General features: G+C 37.6%; 1 protein-coding gene across 1 annotated transcript in view; it reads right to left on the bottom strand.

Moving 5' to 3' along the window:
• Positions 1-4,232: 4,232 nt before the first annotated feature.
• The window catches only part of LOC308282459 (uncharacterized protein), a gene marked incomplete at both ends in the record, with an annotated part of 121,115 nt that continues 110,838 nt past the window's right edge, over positions 4,233-14,509 (bottom strand). The window contains 2 exons of the mRNA XM_080722805.1: positions 4,233-4,314; positions 5,572-5,609. Coding sequence (XP_080578931.1) covers positions 4,233-4,314; positions 5,572-5,609 — 120 coding nt within the window. The remainder of the gene's footprint in view (positions 4,315-5,571; positions 5,610-14,509) is intronic.

The raw sequence follows: 14,509 nt of genomic DNA, 5'->3' as shown, positions 1-14,509 counted from the left end.
ATAGCCCTGACACCGCGGGAGAGACAATTTGCTTTGACCTGGTTCACTTCTAAGATAGCGCCGCCCAACTGCTGTGGTGACTACGTGTTGCGTTCTGTCGGTGTTGTTTGGTGTTTGTCTGTTTTTTGTTTTTGTTATATGTGAAAAAATGATTTGAATGCAAAAATGTAGTATGCCAAAGCAAATTCCTATGTGTATTACACAATGGTTAATAAAGTAATCTGAATCTGAATCTGAATAGGAATATGGATGCTAGGGTTCAAGTCGTTAATATAAAAAGGATTTGAAGTTTTGGAGGACCCCCGGTAGTAACTCTGAGGACCCCCTATAGGGGTCCCGGACCCCCTGTTGAAGACCTCTGCCCTAGCAGTCACACACAGGAGTCCCAGCAGGAGTTTGGTTGTTAATAACACATTAATAACACATTAATAACACAGCAGGAGTTTGGTTGTTAATAACACATTTATTGCGGAACACAGCAGAGAGAGAACCTCAAATCCAACAGTTTTCCTTCACAGCACTTCCAGAAACCTATAGAATGATTTATTATTATTCATCGGTATTATTCACATAGAACCATTTGTCTCTCATATATTATTATATTATATTATTATATCATTTTCAAAGAGCATAAAAATACAAGTCTTATTATAATTATTATTATTATTTATTGGGGTTGAACACTTGGTGGTTGTTCCACTTTATGGACTACGGGGGGCGCACTTGATCACTGTGGGGGAGGGGGAGGGGGGTCTGGGAGCACAGAGTCAGTTTGTCGGGGGATCGGCAGGCCAGGCATGAGCAATGGTGCGCTGAGCGTTGACAGATTTACATTTCAAACAAACAAATATCAACCAACGTAAATAAAATATAATAGTTGTATAAAAAAATAACTGGATCGGAAGAATAGCCAGGAAACTATGGTGGCTGACAGGGTTGAGGAGGATTCAATCAATTCAATATATATATATATATATATTTTTTTTTTACTAACATGAGCTTTGAATGATGATTCATTAACACATGGGAAGCCAAGGTTTCTAATATTTCTAGCTGTTGCTGCTGCCGCCGTTCACTTACGCCTTATTTTGAAGAGCCTCGGAAGCTTTGTGCGTGTGCACGTGAGTGTCCGCTGACGATTGAGGAAGATAATCCATTTGTTTACAAACGCTCGCGAAACTAGAATCCAAACCGGGGCAGACCATCGCGGTATTAGTGTCGCCGTGAAAACAAGCAGATCTCTGCTTCCCTGGCGTTCTTTGCACCTCATTCATTATAAAGCCCTTTTTATGTTTCAGCATAGAATAGAAGTCTATGCAGCCTAGACGGTCCATTTTGTTTCTGTGCGAGTCACGTTATGACGTATGAACCAGGGTCTTTCACAGACAACAGAGTTTTGGCACAGCGACCTCCAGTGGCCTTATCTCGTTACTGAACGAGTTTGGCCCCATGGGTGTTAAGAAGCCAGACGTAGAAACCATGTTTGTGGATAAAAAAATTAATTCAAATTAAAAAATTAAATAAAAAAAGAGGTCAACCAGGGTTCTGCGTTGGACAAACCGTACGTACGGTATTCTAATAGAAAGCATTGAATTATAATACAGTACAGTATAAAACATAATTATACAGTAAAGTATAATGAATATACAGTACGGTAATATTAATTAATATACAGTAAGGTATAATAAATAAACAATACAGTACAGTAGGGTTAATCTGTTTGTTTTAAAACAAGAAAAAAGAAAACACTTCAGCGAGACAAGGGTAAACACAGCCTGTGTGTTTATATTTCATGTTTATATTTTTATGATTATCTATATGTATATATATATAGAGAGAGGGGGGAGAATGATGTGTTATTGTATATGAATGTATTTGTGTGTGTGTGTGTGTGTGTGTGTGTGTGTGTGTGCACGTGTCCAGAAATGAACTACTGACCACGTGTGCGACGATCCACCACATATGAATGATATCAACTGAATGTGAATTCATCACATCTTGTCAGGCCTTTGAATGGTGCAGTAACCACAGATACTGAGCACTGAACAGCATTGACTGGGAGATAAATGACCTTCCGACGGGGCTCAGTAGCTCCGCCGTATAAATTATAATTATTGACCATGATGGAGGCACGCCGTCTCAGGGGACCTTGATCCACGTGAGACACCAAGCTCTCTGTCTACCGAGCAATCTTCCTTGTCTCACCTATGGTCATGATGTGTAGGTCAAGACCGAAAGTATAAGGTCACGGGTACAAGCGGTCGAAATGGGTTTCCTCAGACGGGTGGCTGGTATCTCCCTTAGAGATAGGGTGAGAAGTTCAGTCACCCGAGAGAGACTTGGAGTAGAACCGCTGATCCTACACTTGGAAAGGAGTCAGCTTAGGTGGTTGGGGCATCTAGTACGGATGCCCCCCCGAGCGCCTTCCTAGGAAGGTCCTCGATGCACGTCCCACTGGGAGGAGACCCCGTGGCAGACCAAAGACCAGATGGAGGGATTATATCTCCACACTGGCCTGGGAAGGCCTCGGTATACTCCCTGAGGGAGTGGAGGAAGTTGCTCAGGATAAGAAAATCTGGAGGTCTCAGTTGGAACTGTTACCCCCACGACCCGATTCCAGATAAGGGGTCGAAGATGAGTGGATGGACACCGGCGAACGAGCGGTAGCGAGTGAGTCACCGAAGCCGACTCAGCGCCGTTAGGAGTTGTACACCAGGTGGAGAGAATAGTAAATATTAATTTCCCCTACTTTTGTCAACCCATTGAATGATGACAAAAACCTACGGTGACAACGAGCTACTGGTAGCTCAGTATCTCCCAGGGGCTGGGTAAGGCAGTAAAATAACTACAAATGCAAAATTTAACAAAATGGTCACTTTAACAAGGTATTATAATTATATTCTCCACACTTGTATTCTCCCCATCTTGACAACATGGTATATTCCCAGGTTCCGCAGGTCAGCTGCACAGGTGCAATGCATTATTGTTAATTGTGGCACGTTTACTAACATGCCAAGTTCAGCTGCACTTGAACAACCGTTCCAGGCTGCCATATCCAGCTGTAGAAACGGGGGGAAATGTACTTCTTAAAATAAATGTATCATGCCTGTTGCTAAGGTATGGCAAACCGACTGGTGTCTTGCATGCGCGCAAATGCGCACGTGCAAGACACCATTCATGTTGCCATACCGTAGCTTTTTCTGAACTGACGCCACTGGTATCTCACCTACTGCACCATTCAATGGTCTGAAGATGGTCTGACGTGACAAATTCACATTCAATGTGTCGATAGCATTGGAAGCTGCTGGACAATCGTAGAGGCAAGGATCGGCACGCACGCACGCACGCACGCACGCACGCACGCTGTGACGACAACCGACAACCAACGGCATCAACAACAACAACAACAGAACAACAACGACAATGTCAATAACAACAAACACACAACAACAACAACAACACACAGCTACCCACAATCCTTCACTCACTCACTCACTCACGACCAGGAAAAGCAGGGGAACCAATCAGAAGCATCCGTTGTCAAGGCGACGGAGGAGGAGGAGTCAAGACGGCTGCCAGGAAGCGGTCTGACTGTGTGCTTTTTTTTTTGTTTTTTGAGCGGTGGTCACACCGTCTCCTTAGAGTGACTCTGTCCGTGTGTTACTATGTCTGTCCGTCCGTCCGTCCGTCCGTCCGTCTGTCTGTCCGTCCGTAGCAGGAGCAGCAATACCGCTGGTGACCACGTGGCGCTGTTGAGTGACACACACACAGACACGCGCGCGCGACCCTGAAATGAACTGCTACACACACATGACACACACACACGCACCACAGCTCACTTCAAAATTGTTTTTTTTTTCCTTCTTTTGTTCGAGGAAGAGGAACTAGCGACACATCGGTCCGTCTGTGCTTTGATCTGTCCGTCCGTCTGTCTGTCCTCGTCCTTGAGTCTTTGCAGAGGAGTCGACGTTGGTCTTATTAAGGTCCCGCTCTGTGATTGGCTGCATGAGGTGTGGGCGGGGCCTCCACCAACCACCAGAGGGCGCTGTGTGAACGTTCCTCCCACAGCTAGGGGGCGCTCTCTCCTCTCAGACGCTCAGCTTGTAGCGCTAGCATTATGTAGCCGTTGCGGTCGGGAACGCTGATGCCGCTAATGCTAACCCGTTGACATGAGAGAGGAGGAGGGGGGGCGAGGGGGGAGGGGGGAGGGGGCGACGTTAATGGGCAGGGCTTCAGTCCAGCATAGCGTCCAATTGGTCGGCCAGGTCGTCGAACATGCTGCCGATGTCGTCCAAGATGGAGGCTGCCTGGTCGCTGGGGGGGGGGGGAGACAACACACGTTAGAATAGATGGAGAAGGCAAGCATCAGGTTTTAACTCATTCACTGCCATGTGACACGTTTGACGAATTTTGGAGGCTGGCCAATACGCCAGTGACGAGTTTGACGATAATTTAATTTAACACTTAACACTTAAAACAATCCAACTTTGATGGAGTTTGAAGTTACAATGGGTGTGTGTGTGGAGAGAAAAACCCATATAAGGTGTTTCCGTGTTGAAAGTGGAATATCCCTTTAAGCGGTCCTCACCGACCACATCCGGTTTTCATTTGTTTACAGAGAGAACATGGACGCTCGTAGCTATGGACTGATCCCTGTACTCGTTGGGCAGAACTACGGTAACAATGACCTGGGTGTTATTTTTTATCACGGTGATATCATTAACATTAAATAAAGCACAACCTTCATATCATGTTCATTAAAAGCTGCTGTAGTCACTGCTAGACGCCCACTCTTCCCACAGCGAACTACAGTTATACAGTTTGCTAGATTGACAGTTAAGCGACAAATGAGAACTAAGTAAGGGATAAATACTGGCTCCGCGGGGGTTGTCCATATATAACATCCCGACGGACTGATAACTCCCGAGGCGCCAGCCGAGGGAGTTATCAGTTCGAAGGGATGTTATATATGGACAACCCCCAAGGAGCCATTCATTATCCCGCTTATTACCGGGCTACTAAATAAAATTATTAATTTTGACTCCAAACTAAAAACAAAACGAAGTATTTCCTTGTTTACAGACGGCTGGAAGTGTTCCACAAGTGTTGCGCTGGGCGTCCTCCCAGCGCGACACTTGAAAAACAAGGAAGTGCTGATTAGATAAGGTCCATTTTTTGATACTAGGTTGTCTATTGAGATCAACGTTTAGTTGTAAATGTCGCTATGGGGTTGTTTACATGGCTGACATGTTGGATACGGCACTAAATTCATGCAGCGCAGGCTGCGCAGTTTGACTGCAGCAGGTGCTCTGAGTCTTTGATTAGCGATCGGTCTGTTATTGAGCCGAGCGGTCTGCTATCGAGAAATAACAGACCGCTGATTTCAGCAACTGACCAATCAGAATCAAGCATTCAAACGAGCCGGGTAATAAAGAAACAGAACAAGTAAAAGGCCTAAAGGGCTGTCACAGGTTGAAGATCTGGTCAGTGTACTTTAACATGTGCAAATGACAAAAGCCAGTAGGTGGGCTCTAGACCGCATTACAAAGCCCATGCAGTAGGCGGGCTCACCGGATCTGAGCGTAATTCCCGGGAGACTCGCCGAACGTCTGAGAGAGGCGGGATGTTTGATGTGTGTTTATTAGCCGGCTTGGTTGAATGCTTGATTCTGATTGGTCGAGCGCTGAAATCAGCGGTGAATTATGAGCGTATAATGACCGCTCCGCTCTATAATTCACCGCTGCCTAATCAAAGGCTCAGAGCAGCTGCTGCAGTCAGGATGAACTGCGTGGAATTAGTGCCATATCCAACATGGCAGTCATGTAAACAAACACACAGCGTCATTTACAACCAAACATTGCTCTGAAAAAATGTTTTAAAAACCATTTGAGGCGAGAAATAGACGACGCAGTAACAGAAAATGGATTCTATTTGACCAGCACTTCCTTGTTTTCCAAGGCGACCGTGTTGCACTCGGAGGGGACGCACTTTCAGCCGTCTGTAAACAAGGAAATACTTTGTTTTGTTTTTAATTCAAATTATTAATTTTATGTATTAGCCGGGTAATAAGTGCTATAAGGTCTTGCTGCTTGGTCATTATGGCTTATATGGACACTTCGGGCTGATAATTATCACCCCGTCGTGTCCATATAAGCCATAATGACCGCGCAGCAAGACCTTATCGCATAATAGCTAAGTTTGAGGTAACGCCAGTGTGCGTGTGCTTTGTTGTAAATGAAACCCTTAAGGAGGTGTTAATTCTCGAGGTCGGCTGTGCTTTTGACTACAGCTTGGAAGAAGCCTTTCTAACCAAAGTGCTGAAATGTCAACAGCTAGAACAGACCATCTCACAGCTAGGCTACAGATGTAAACTTTTAGTTTTTATCTTTGGCAGCCTAGGAGGGCATGTGCACAAGTTGGTTGTGAGGGGCTTACAAATGGCCGGTCTCTCCAAAAGGAGGGCCAAACAGTCAGCAAGGTACTGCTCTGTATCAGCTGTTATAGGAAGAACAGTTAGCAAGGTACTGCTCTGTATCAGCTGTTATAGGAAGAACAGTTAGCAAGGTACTGCTCTGTATCAGCTGTTATAGGAAGAACAGTTAGCAAGGTACTGCTCTGTATCAGCTGTTATAGGATGAACAGTCAGCGAGGTACTGCTCTGTATCAGCTGTTATAGGAAGAACAGTCAGCAAGGTACTGCTCTGTATCAGCTGTTATAGGATGAACAGTTAGCAAGGTACTGCTCTGTATCAGCCAATATAGGAAGCCTCTCAATTTGGAGGAGGTGGTGTTTCCTTTACCCTTGATTTATGTCTGCTTTGTCTGACAAGTATGTCAACTATACTGTATGTAACAATGTTCTGTATGTCACTATACTGTATGTAACAATGTTCTGTATGTCACTATACTGTATGTAACAATGTTCTGTATGTCACTATACTGTATGTAACAATGTTCTGTATGTCACTATACTGTATGTAACAATGTTCTGTATGTCACTATACTGTATGTAACAATGTTCTGTATGTCACTATACTGTATGTAACAATGTTCTGTATGTCACTATACTGTATGTAACAATGTTCTGTATGTCAACTATACTGTATGTAACAATGTTCTGTATGTCACTATACTGTATGTAACAATGTTCTGTATGTCACTATACTGTATGTAACAATGTTCTGTATGTCACTATACTGTATGTAACAATGTTCTGTATGTCACTATACTGTATGTAACACTGTTCTGTATGTCACTATACTGTATGTAACAATGTTCTGTATGTCACTATACTGTATGTAACAATGTTCTGTATGTCACTATACTGTATGTAACAATGTTCTGTATGTCACTATACTGTATGTAACAATGTTCTGTATGTCAACTATACTGTATGTAACAATGTTCTGTATGTCACTATACTGTATGTAACAATGTTCTGTATGTCACTATACTGTATGTAACAATGTTCTGTATGTCACTATACTGTATGTAACAATGTTCTGTATGTCACTATACTGTATGTAACAATGTTCTGTATGTCACTATACTGTATGTAACAATGTTCTGTATGTCACTATACTGTATGTAACAATGTTCTGTATGTCAACTATACTGTATGTAACAATGTTCTGTATGTCACTATACTGTATGTAACAATGTTCTGTATGTCACTATACTGTATGTAACAATGTTCTGTATGTCACTATACTGTATGTAACAATGTTCTGTATGTCACTATACTGTATGTAACAATGTTCTGTATGTCACTATACTGTATGTAACAATGTTCTGTATGTCACTATACTGTATGTAACAATGTTCTGTATGTCACTATACTGTATGTAACAATGTTCTGTATGTCACTATACTGTATGTAACAATGTTCTGTATGTCACTATACTGTATGTAACAATGTTCTGTATGTCACTATACTGTATGTAACAATGTTCTGTATGTCACTATACTGTATGTAACAATGTTCTGTATGTCACTATACTGTATGTAACAATGTTCTGTATGTCACTATACTGTATGTAACAATGTTCTGTATGTCACTATACTGTATGTAACAATGTTCTGTATGTCACTATACTGTATGTAACAATGTTCTGTATGTCACTATACTGTATGTAACAATGTTCTGTATGTCACTATACTGTATGTAACAATGTTCTGTATGTCACTATACTGTATGTAACAATGTTCTGTATGTCAACTATACTGTATGTAACAATGTTCTGTATGTCCACTATACTGTATGTAACAATGTTCTGTATGTCACTATACTGTATGTAACAATGTTCTGTATGTCACTATACTGTATGTAACAATGTTCTGTATGTCACTATACTGTATGTAACAATGTTCTGTATGTCACTATACTGTATGTAACAATGTTCTGTATGTCACTATACTGTATGTAACAATGTTCTGTATGTCACTATACTGTATGTAACAATGTTCTGTATGTCACTATACTGTATGTAACAATGTTCTGTATGTCACTATACTGTATGTAACAATGTTCTGTATGTCACTATACTGTATGTAACAATGTTTCTGTATGTCACTATACTGTATGTAACAATGTTCTGTATGTCACTATACTGTATGTAACAATGTTCTGTATGTCACTATACTGTATGTAACAATGTTCTGTATGTCACTATACTGTATGTAACAATGTTCTGTATGTCACTATACTGTATGTAACAATGTTCTGTATGTCACTATACTGTATGTAACAATGTTCTGTATGTCACTATTACTGTATGTAACAATGTTCTGTATGTCACTATACTGTATGTAAACAATGTTCTGTATGTCACTATACTGTATGTAACAATGTTCTGTATGTCCACTATACTGTATGTAACAATGTTCTGTATGTCCACTATACTGTATGTAACAATGTTCTGTATGTCACTATACTGTATGTAACAATGTTCTGTATGTCACTATACTGTATGTAACAATGTTTCTGTATGTCACTATACTGTATGTAACAATGTTCTGTATGTCACTATACTGTATGTAACAATGTTCTGTATGTCACTATACTGTATGTAACAATGTTCTGTATGTCACTATACTGTATGTAACAATGTTCTGTATGTCACTATACTGTATGTAACAATGTTTCTGTATGTCACTATACTGTATGTAACAATGTTCTGTATGTCCACTATTACTGTATGTAACAATGTTCTGTATGTCACTATACTGTATGTAACAATGTTTCTGTATGTCACTATACTGTATGTAACAATGTTCTGTATGTCACTATACTGTATGTAACAATGTTCTGTATGTCACTATACTGTATGTAACAATGTTCTGTATGTCACTATACTGTATGTAACAATGTTCTGTATGTCACTATACTGTATGTAACAATGTTCTGTATGTCAACTATACTGTATGTAACAATGTTTCTGTATGTCACTATACTGTATGTAACAATGTTCTGTATGTCCACTATACTGTATGTAACAATGTTCTGTATGTCACTATACTGTATGTAACAATGTTCTGTATGTCACTATACTGTATGTAACAATGTTCTGTATGTCACTATACTGTATGTAACAATGTTCTGTATGTCACTATACTGTATGTAACAATGTTCTGTATGTCACTATACTGTATGTAACAATGTTCTGTATGTCACTATACTGTATGTAACAATGTTCTGTATGTCCACTATACTGTATGTAACAATGTTCTGTATGTCACTATACTGTATGTAACAATGTTCTGTATGTCACTATACTGTATGTAACAATGTTCTGTATGTCACTATACTGTATGTAACAATGTTCTGTATGTCACTATACTGTATGTAACAATGTTCTGTATGTCACTATACTGTATGTAACAATGTTCTGTATGTCACTATACTGTATGTAACAATGTTCTGTATGTCACTATACTGTATGTAACAATGTTCTGTATGTCCACTATACTGTATGTAAACAATGTTCTGTATGTCACTATACTGTATGTAAACAATGTTCTGTATGTCACTATACTGTATGTAACAATGTTCTGTATGTCACTATACTGTATGTAACAATGTTCTGTATGTCACTATACTGTATGTAACAATGTTCTGTATGTCACTATACTGTATGTAACAATGTTCTGTATGTCACTATACTGTATGTAACAATGTTCTGTATGTCACTATACTGTATGTAACAATGTTCTGTATGTCACTATACTGTATGTAACAATGTTCTGTATGTCACTATACTGTATGTAACAATGTTCTGTATGTCACTATACTGTATGTAACAATGTTCTGTATGTCACTATACTGTATGTAACAATGTTCTGTATGTCACTATACTGTATGTAACAATGTTCTGTATGTCACTATACTGTATGTAACAATGTTCTGTATGTCACTATACTGTATGTAACAATGTTCTGTATGTCACTATACTGTATGTAACAATGTTCTGTATGTCACTATACTGTATGTAACAATGTTCTGTATGTCACTATACTGTATGTAACAATGTTCTGTATGTCACTATACTGTATGTAACAATGTTCTGTATGTCACTATACTGTATGTAACAATGTTCTGTATGTCACTATACTGTATGTAACAATGTTCTGTATGTCACTATACTGTATGTAACAATGTTCTGTATGTCACTATACTGTATGTAACAATGTTCTGTATGTCACTATACTGTATGTAACAATGTTCTGTATGTCACTATACTGTATGTAACAATGTTCTGTATGTCACTATACTGTATGTAACAATGTTCTGTATGTCACTATACTGTATGTAACAATGTTCTGTATGTCACTATACTGTATGTAACAATGTTCTGTATGTCACTATACTGTATGTAACAATGTTCTGTATGTCACTATACTGTATGTAACAATGTTCTGTATGTCACTATACTGTATGTAACAATGTTCTGTATGTCACTATACTGTATGTAACAATGTTCTGTATGTCACTATACTGTATGTAACAATGTTCTGTATGTCACTATACTGTATGTAACAATGTTCTGTATGTCACTATACTGTATGTAACAATGTTCTGTATGTCACTATACTGTATGTAACAATGTTCTGTATGTCACTATACTGTATGTAACAATGTTCTGTATGTCACTATACTGTATGTAACAATGTTCTGTATGTCACTATACTGTATGTAACAATGTTCTGTATGTCACTATACTGTATGTAACAATGTTCTGTATGTCACTATACTGTATGTAACAATGTTCTGTATGTCACTATACTGTATGTAACAATGTTCTGTATGTCACTATACTGTATGTAACAATGTTCTGTATGTCACTATACTGTATGTAACAATGTTCTGTATGTCACTATACTGTATGTAACAATGTTCTGTATGTCACTATACTGTATGTAACAATGTTCTGTATGTCACTATACTGTATGTAACAATGTTCTGTATGTCACTATACTGTATGTAACAATGTTCTGTATGTCACTATACTGTATGTAACAATGTTCTGTATGTCACTATACTGTATGTAACAATGTTCTGTATGTCACTATACTGTATGTAACAATGTTCTGTATGTCACTATACTGTATGTAACAATGTTCTGTATGTCACTATACTGTATGTAACAATGTTCTGTATGTCACTATACTGTATGTAACAATGTTCTGTATGTCACTATACTGTATGTAACAATGTTCTGTATGTCACTATACTGTATGTAACAATGTTCTGTATGTCACTATACTGTATGTAACAATGTTCTGTATGTCACTATACTGTATGTAACAATGTTCTGTATGTCACTATACTGTATGTAACAATGTTCTGTATGTCACTATACTGTATGTAACAATGTTCTGTATGTCACTATACTGTATGTAACAATGTTCTGTATGTCACTATACTGTATGTAACAATGTTCTGTATGTCACTATACTGTATGTAACAATGTTCTGTATGTCACTATACTGTATGTAACAATGTTCTGTATGTCACTATACTGTATGTAACAATGTTCTGTATGTCACTATACTGTATGTAACAATGTTCTGTATGTCACTATACTGTATGTAACAATGTTCTGTATGTCACTATACTGTATGTAACAATGTTCTGTATGTCACTATACTGTATGTAAAAATGTTCTGTATGTCACTATACTGTATGTAACAATGTTCTGTATGTCACTATACTGTATGTAACAATGTTCTGTATGTCACTATACTGTATGTAACAATGTTCTGTATGTCACTATACTGTATGTAAAAATGTTCTGTATGTCACTATACTGTATGTAACAATGTTCTGTATGTCACTATACTGTATGTAACAATGTTCTGTATGTCACTATACTGTATGTAACAATGTTCTGTATGTCACTATACTGTATGTAAAAATGTTCTGTATGTCACTATACTGTATGTAACAATGTTCTGTATGTCACTATACTGTATGTAACAATGTTCTGTATGTCACTATACTGTATGTAACAATGTTCTGTATGTCACTATACTGTATGTAAAAATGTTCTGTATGTCACTATACTGTATGTAAAAATGTTCTGTATGTCACTATACTGTATGTAACAATGTTCTGTATGTCACTATACTGTATGTAACAATGTTCTGTATGTCACTATACTGTATGTAAAAATGTTCTGTATGTCACTATACTGTATGTAAAAATGTTCTGTATGTCACTATACTGTATGTAACAATGTTCTGTATGTCACTATACTGTATGTAACAATGTTCTGTATGTCACTATACTGTATGTAAAAATGTTCTGTATGTCACTATACTGTATGTAAAAATGTTCTGTATGTCACTATACTGTATGTAACAATGTTCTGTATGTCACTATACTGTATGTAAAAATGTTCTGTATGTCACTATACTGTATGTAAAAATGTTCTGTATGTCACTATACTGTATGTAAAAATGTTCTGTATGTCACTATACTGTATGTAACAATGTTCTGTATGTCACTATACTGTATGTAACAATGTTCTGTATGTCACTATACTGTATGTAAAAATGTTCTGTATGTCACTATACTGTATGTAAAAATGTTCTGTATGTCACTATACTGTATGTAACAATGTTCTGTATGTCACTATACTGTATGTAAAAATGTTCTGTATGTCACTATACTGTATGTAAAAATGTTCTGTATGTCACTATACTGTATGTAACAATGTTCTGTATGTCACTATACTGTATGTAAAAATGTTCTGTATGTCACTATACTGTATGTAAAAATGTTCTGTATGTCACTATACTGTATGTAACAATGTTCTGTATGTCACTATACTGTATGTAAAAATGTTCTGTATGTCACTATACTGTATGTAACAATGTTCTGTATGTCACTATACTGTATGTAAAAATGTTCTGTATGTCACTATACTGTATGTAACAATGTTCTGTATGTCACTATACTGTATGTAACAATGTTCTGTATGTCACTATACTGTATGTAAAAATGTTCTGTATGTCACTATACTGTATGTAAAAATGTTCTGTATGTCACTATACTGTATGTAAAAATGTTCTGTATGTCACTATACTGTATGTAAAAATGTTCTGTATGTCACTATACTGTATGTAAAAATGTTCTGTATGTCACTATACTGTATGTAAAAATGTTCTGTATGTCACTATACTGTATGTAACAATGTTCTGTATGTCACTATACTGTATGTATCAATGTTCTGTATGTCACTATACTGTATGTAAAAATGTTCTGTATGTCACTATACTGTATGTATCAATGTTCTGTATGTCACTATACTGTATGTAAAAATGTTCTGTATGTCACTATACTGTATGTAAAAATGTTCTGTATGTCACTATACTGTATGTAACAATGTTCTGTATGTCACTATACTGTATGTAAAAATGTTCTGTATGTCACTATACTGTATGTAAAAATGTTCTGTATGTCACTATACTGTATGTATCAATGTTCTGTATGTCACTATACTGTATGTAAAAATGTTCTGTATGTCACTATACTGTATGTAAAAATGTTCTGTATGTCACTATACTGTATGTAAAAATGTTCTGTATGTCACTATACTGTATGTAAAAATGTTCTGTATGTCACTATACTGTATGTATCAATGTTCTGTATGTCACTATACTGTATGTAAAAATGTTCTGTATGTCACTATACTGTATGTAACAATGTTCTGTATGTCACTATACTGTATGTAAAAATGTTCTGTATGTCACTATACTGTATGTATCAATGTTCTGTATGTCACTATACTGTATGTATCAATGTTCTGTATGTCACTATACTGTATGTAACAATGTTCTGTATGTTCACTATACTGTATGTAACAATGTTCTGTATGTCACTATACTGTATGTATCAATGTTCTGTATGTCACTATACTGTATGTAACAATGTTCTGTATGTCACTATACTGTATGTATCAATGTTCTGTATGTCACTATACTGTATGTAACAATGTTCTGTATGTCA

Source organism: Nannobrachium achirus, assembly GCF_963921795.1.
Source record: "Nannobrachium achirus genome assembly, chromosome: 3".
Taxonomy (NCBI): Eukaryota; Metazoa; Chordata; class Actinopteri; order Myctophiformes; family Myctophidae; genus Nannobrachium; species Nannobrachium achirus.
This window is presented reverse-complemented; position numbering and strand designations above follow the sequence as displayed.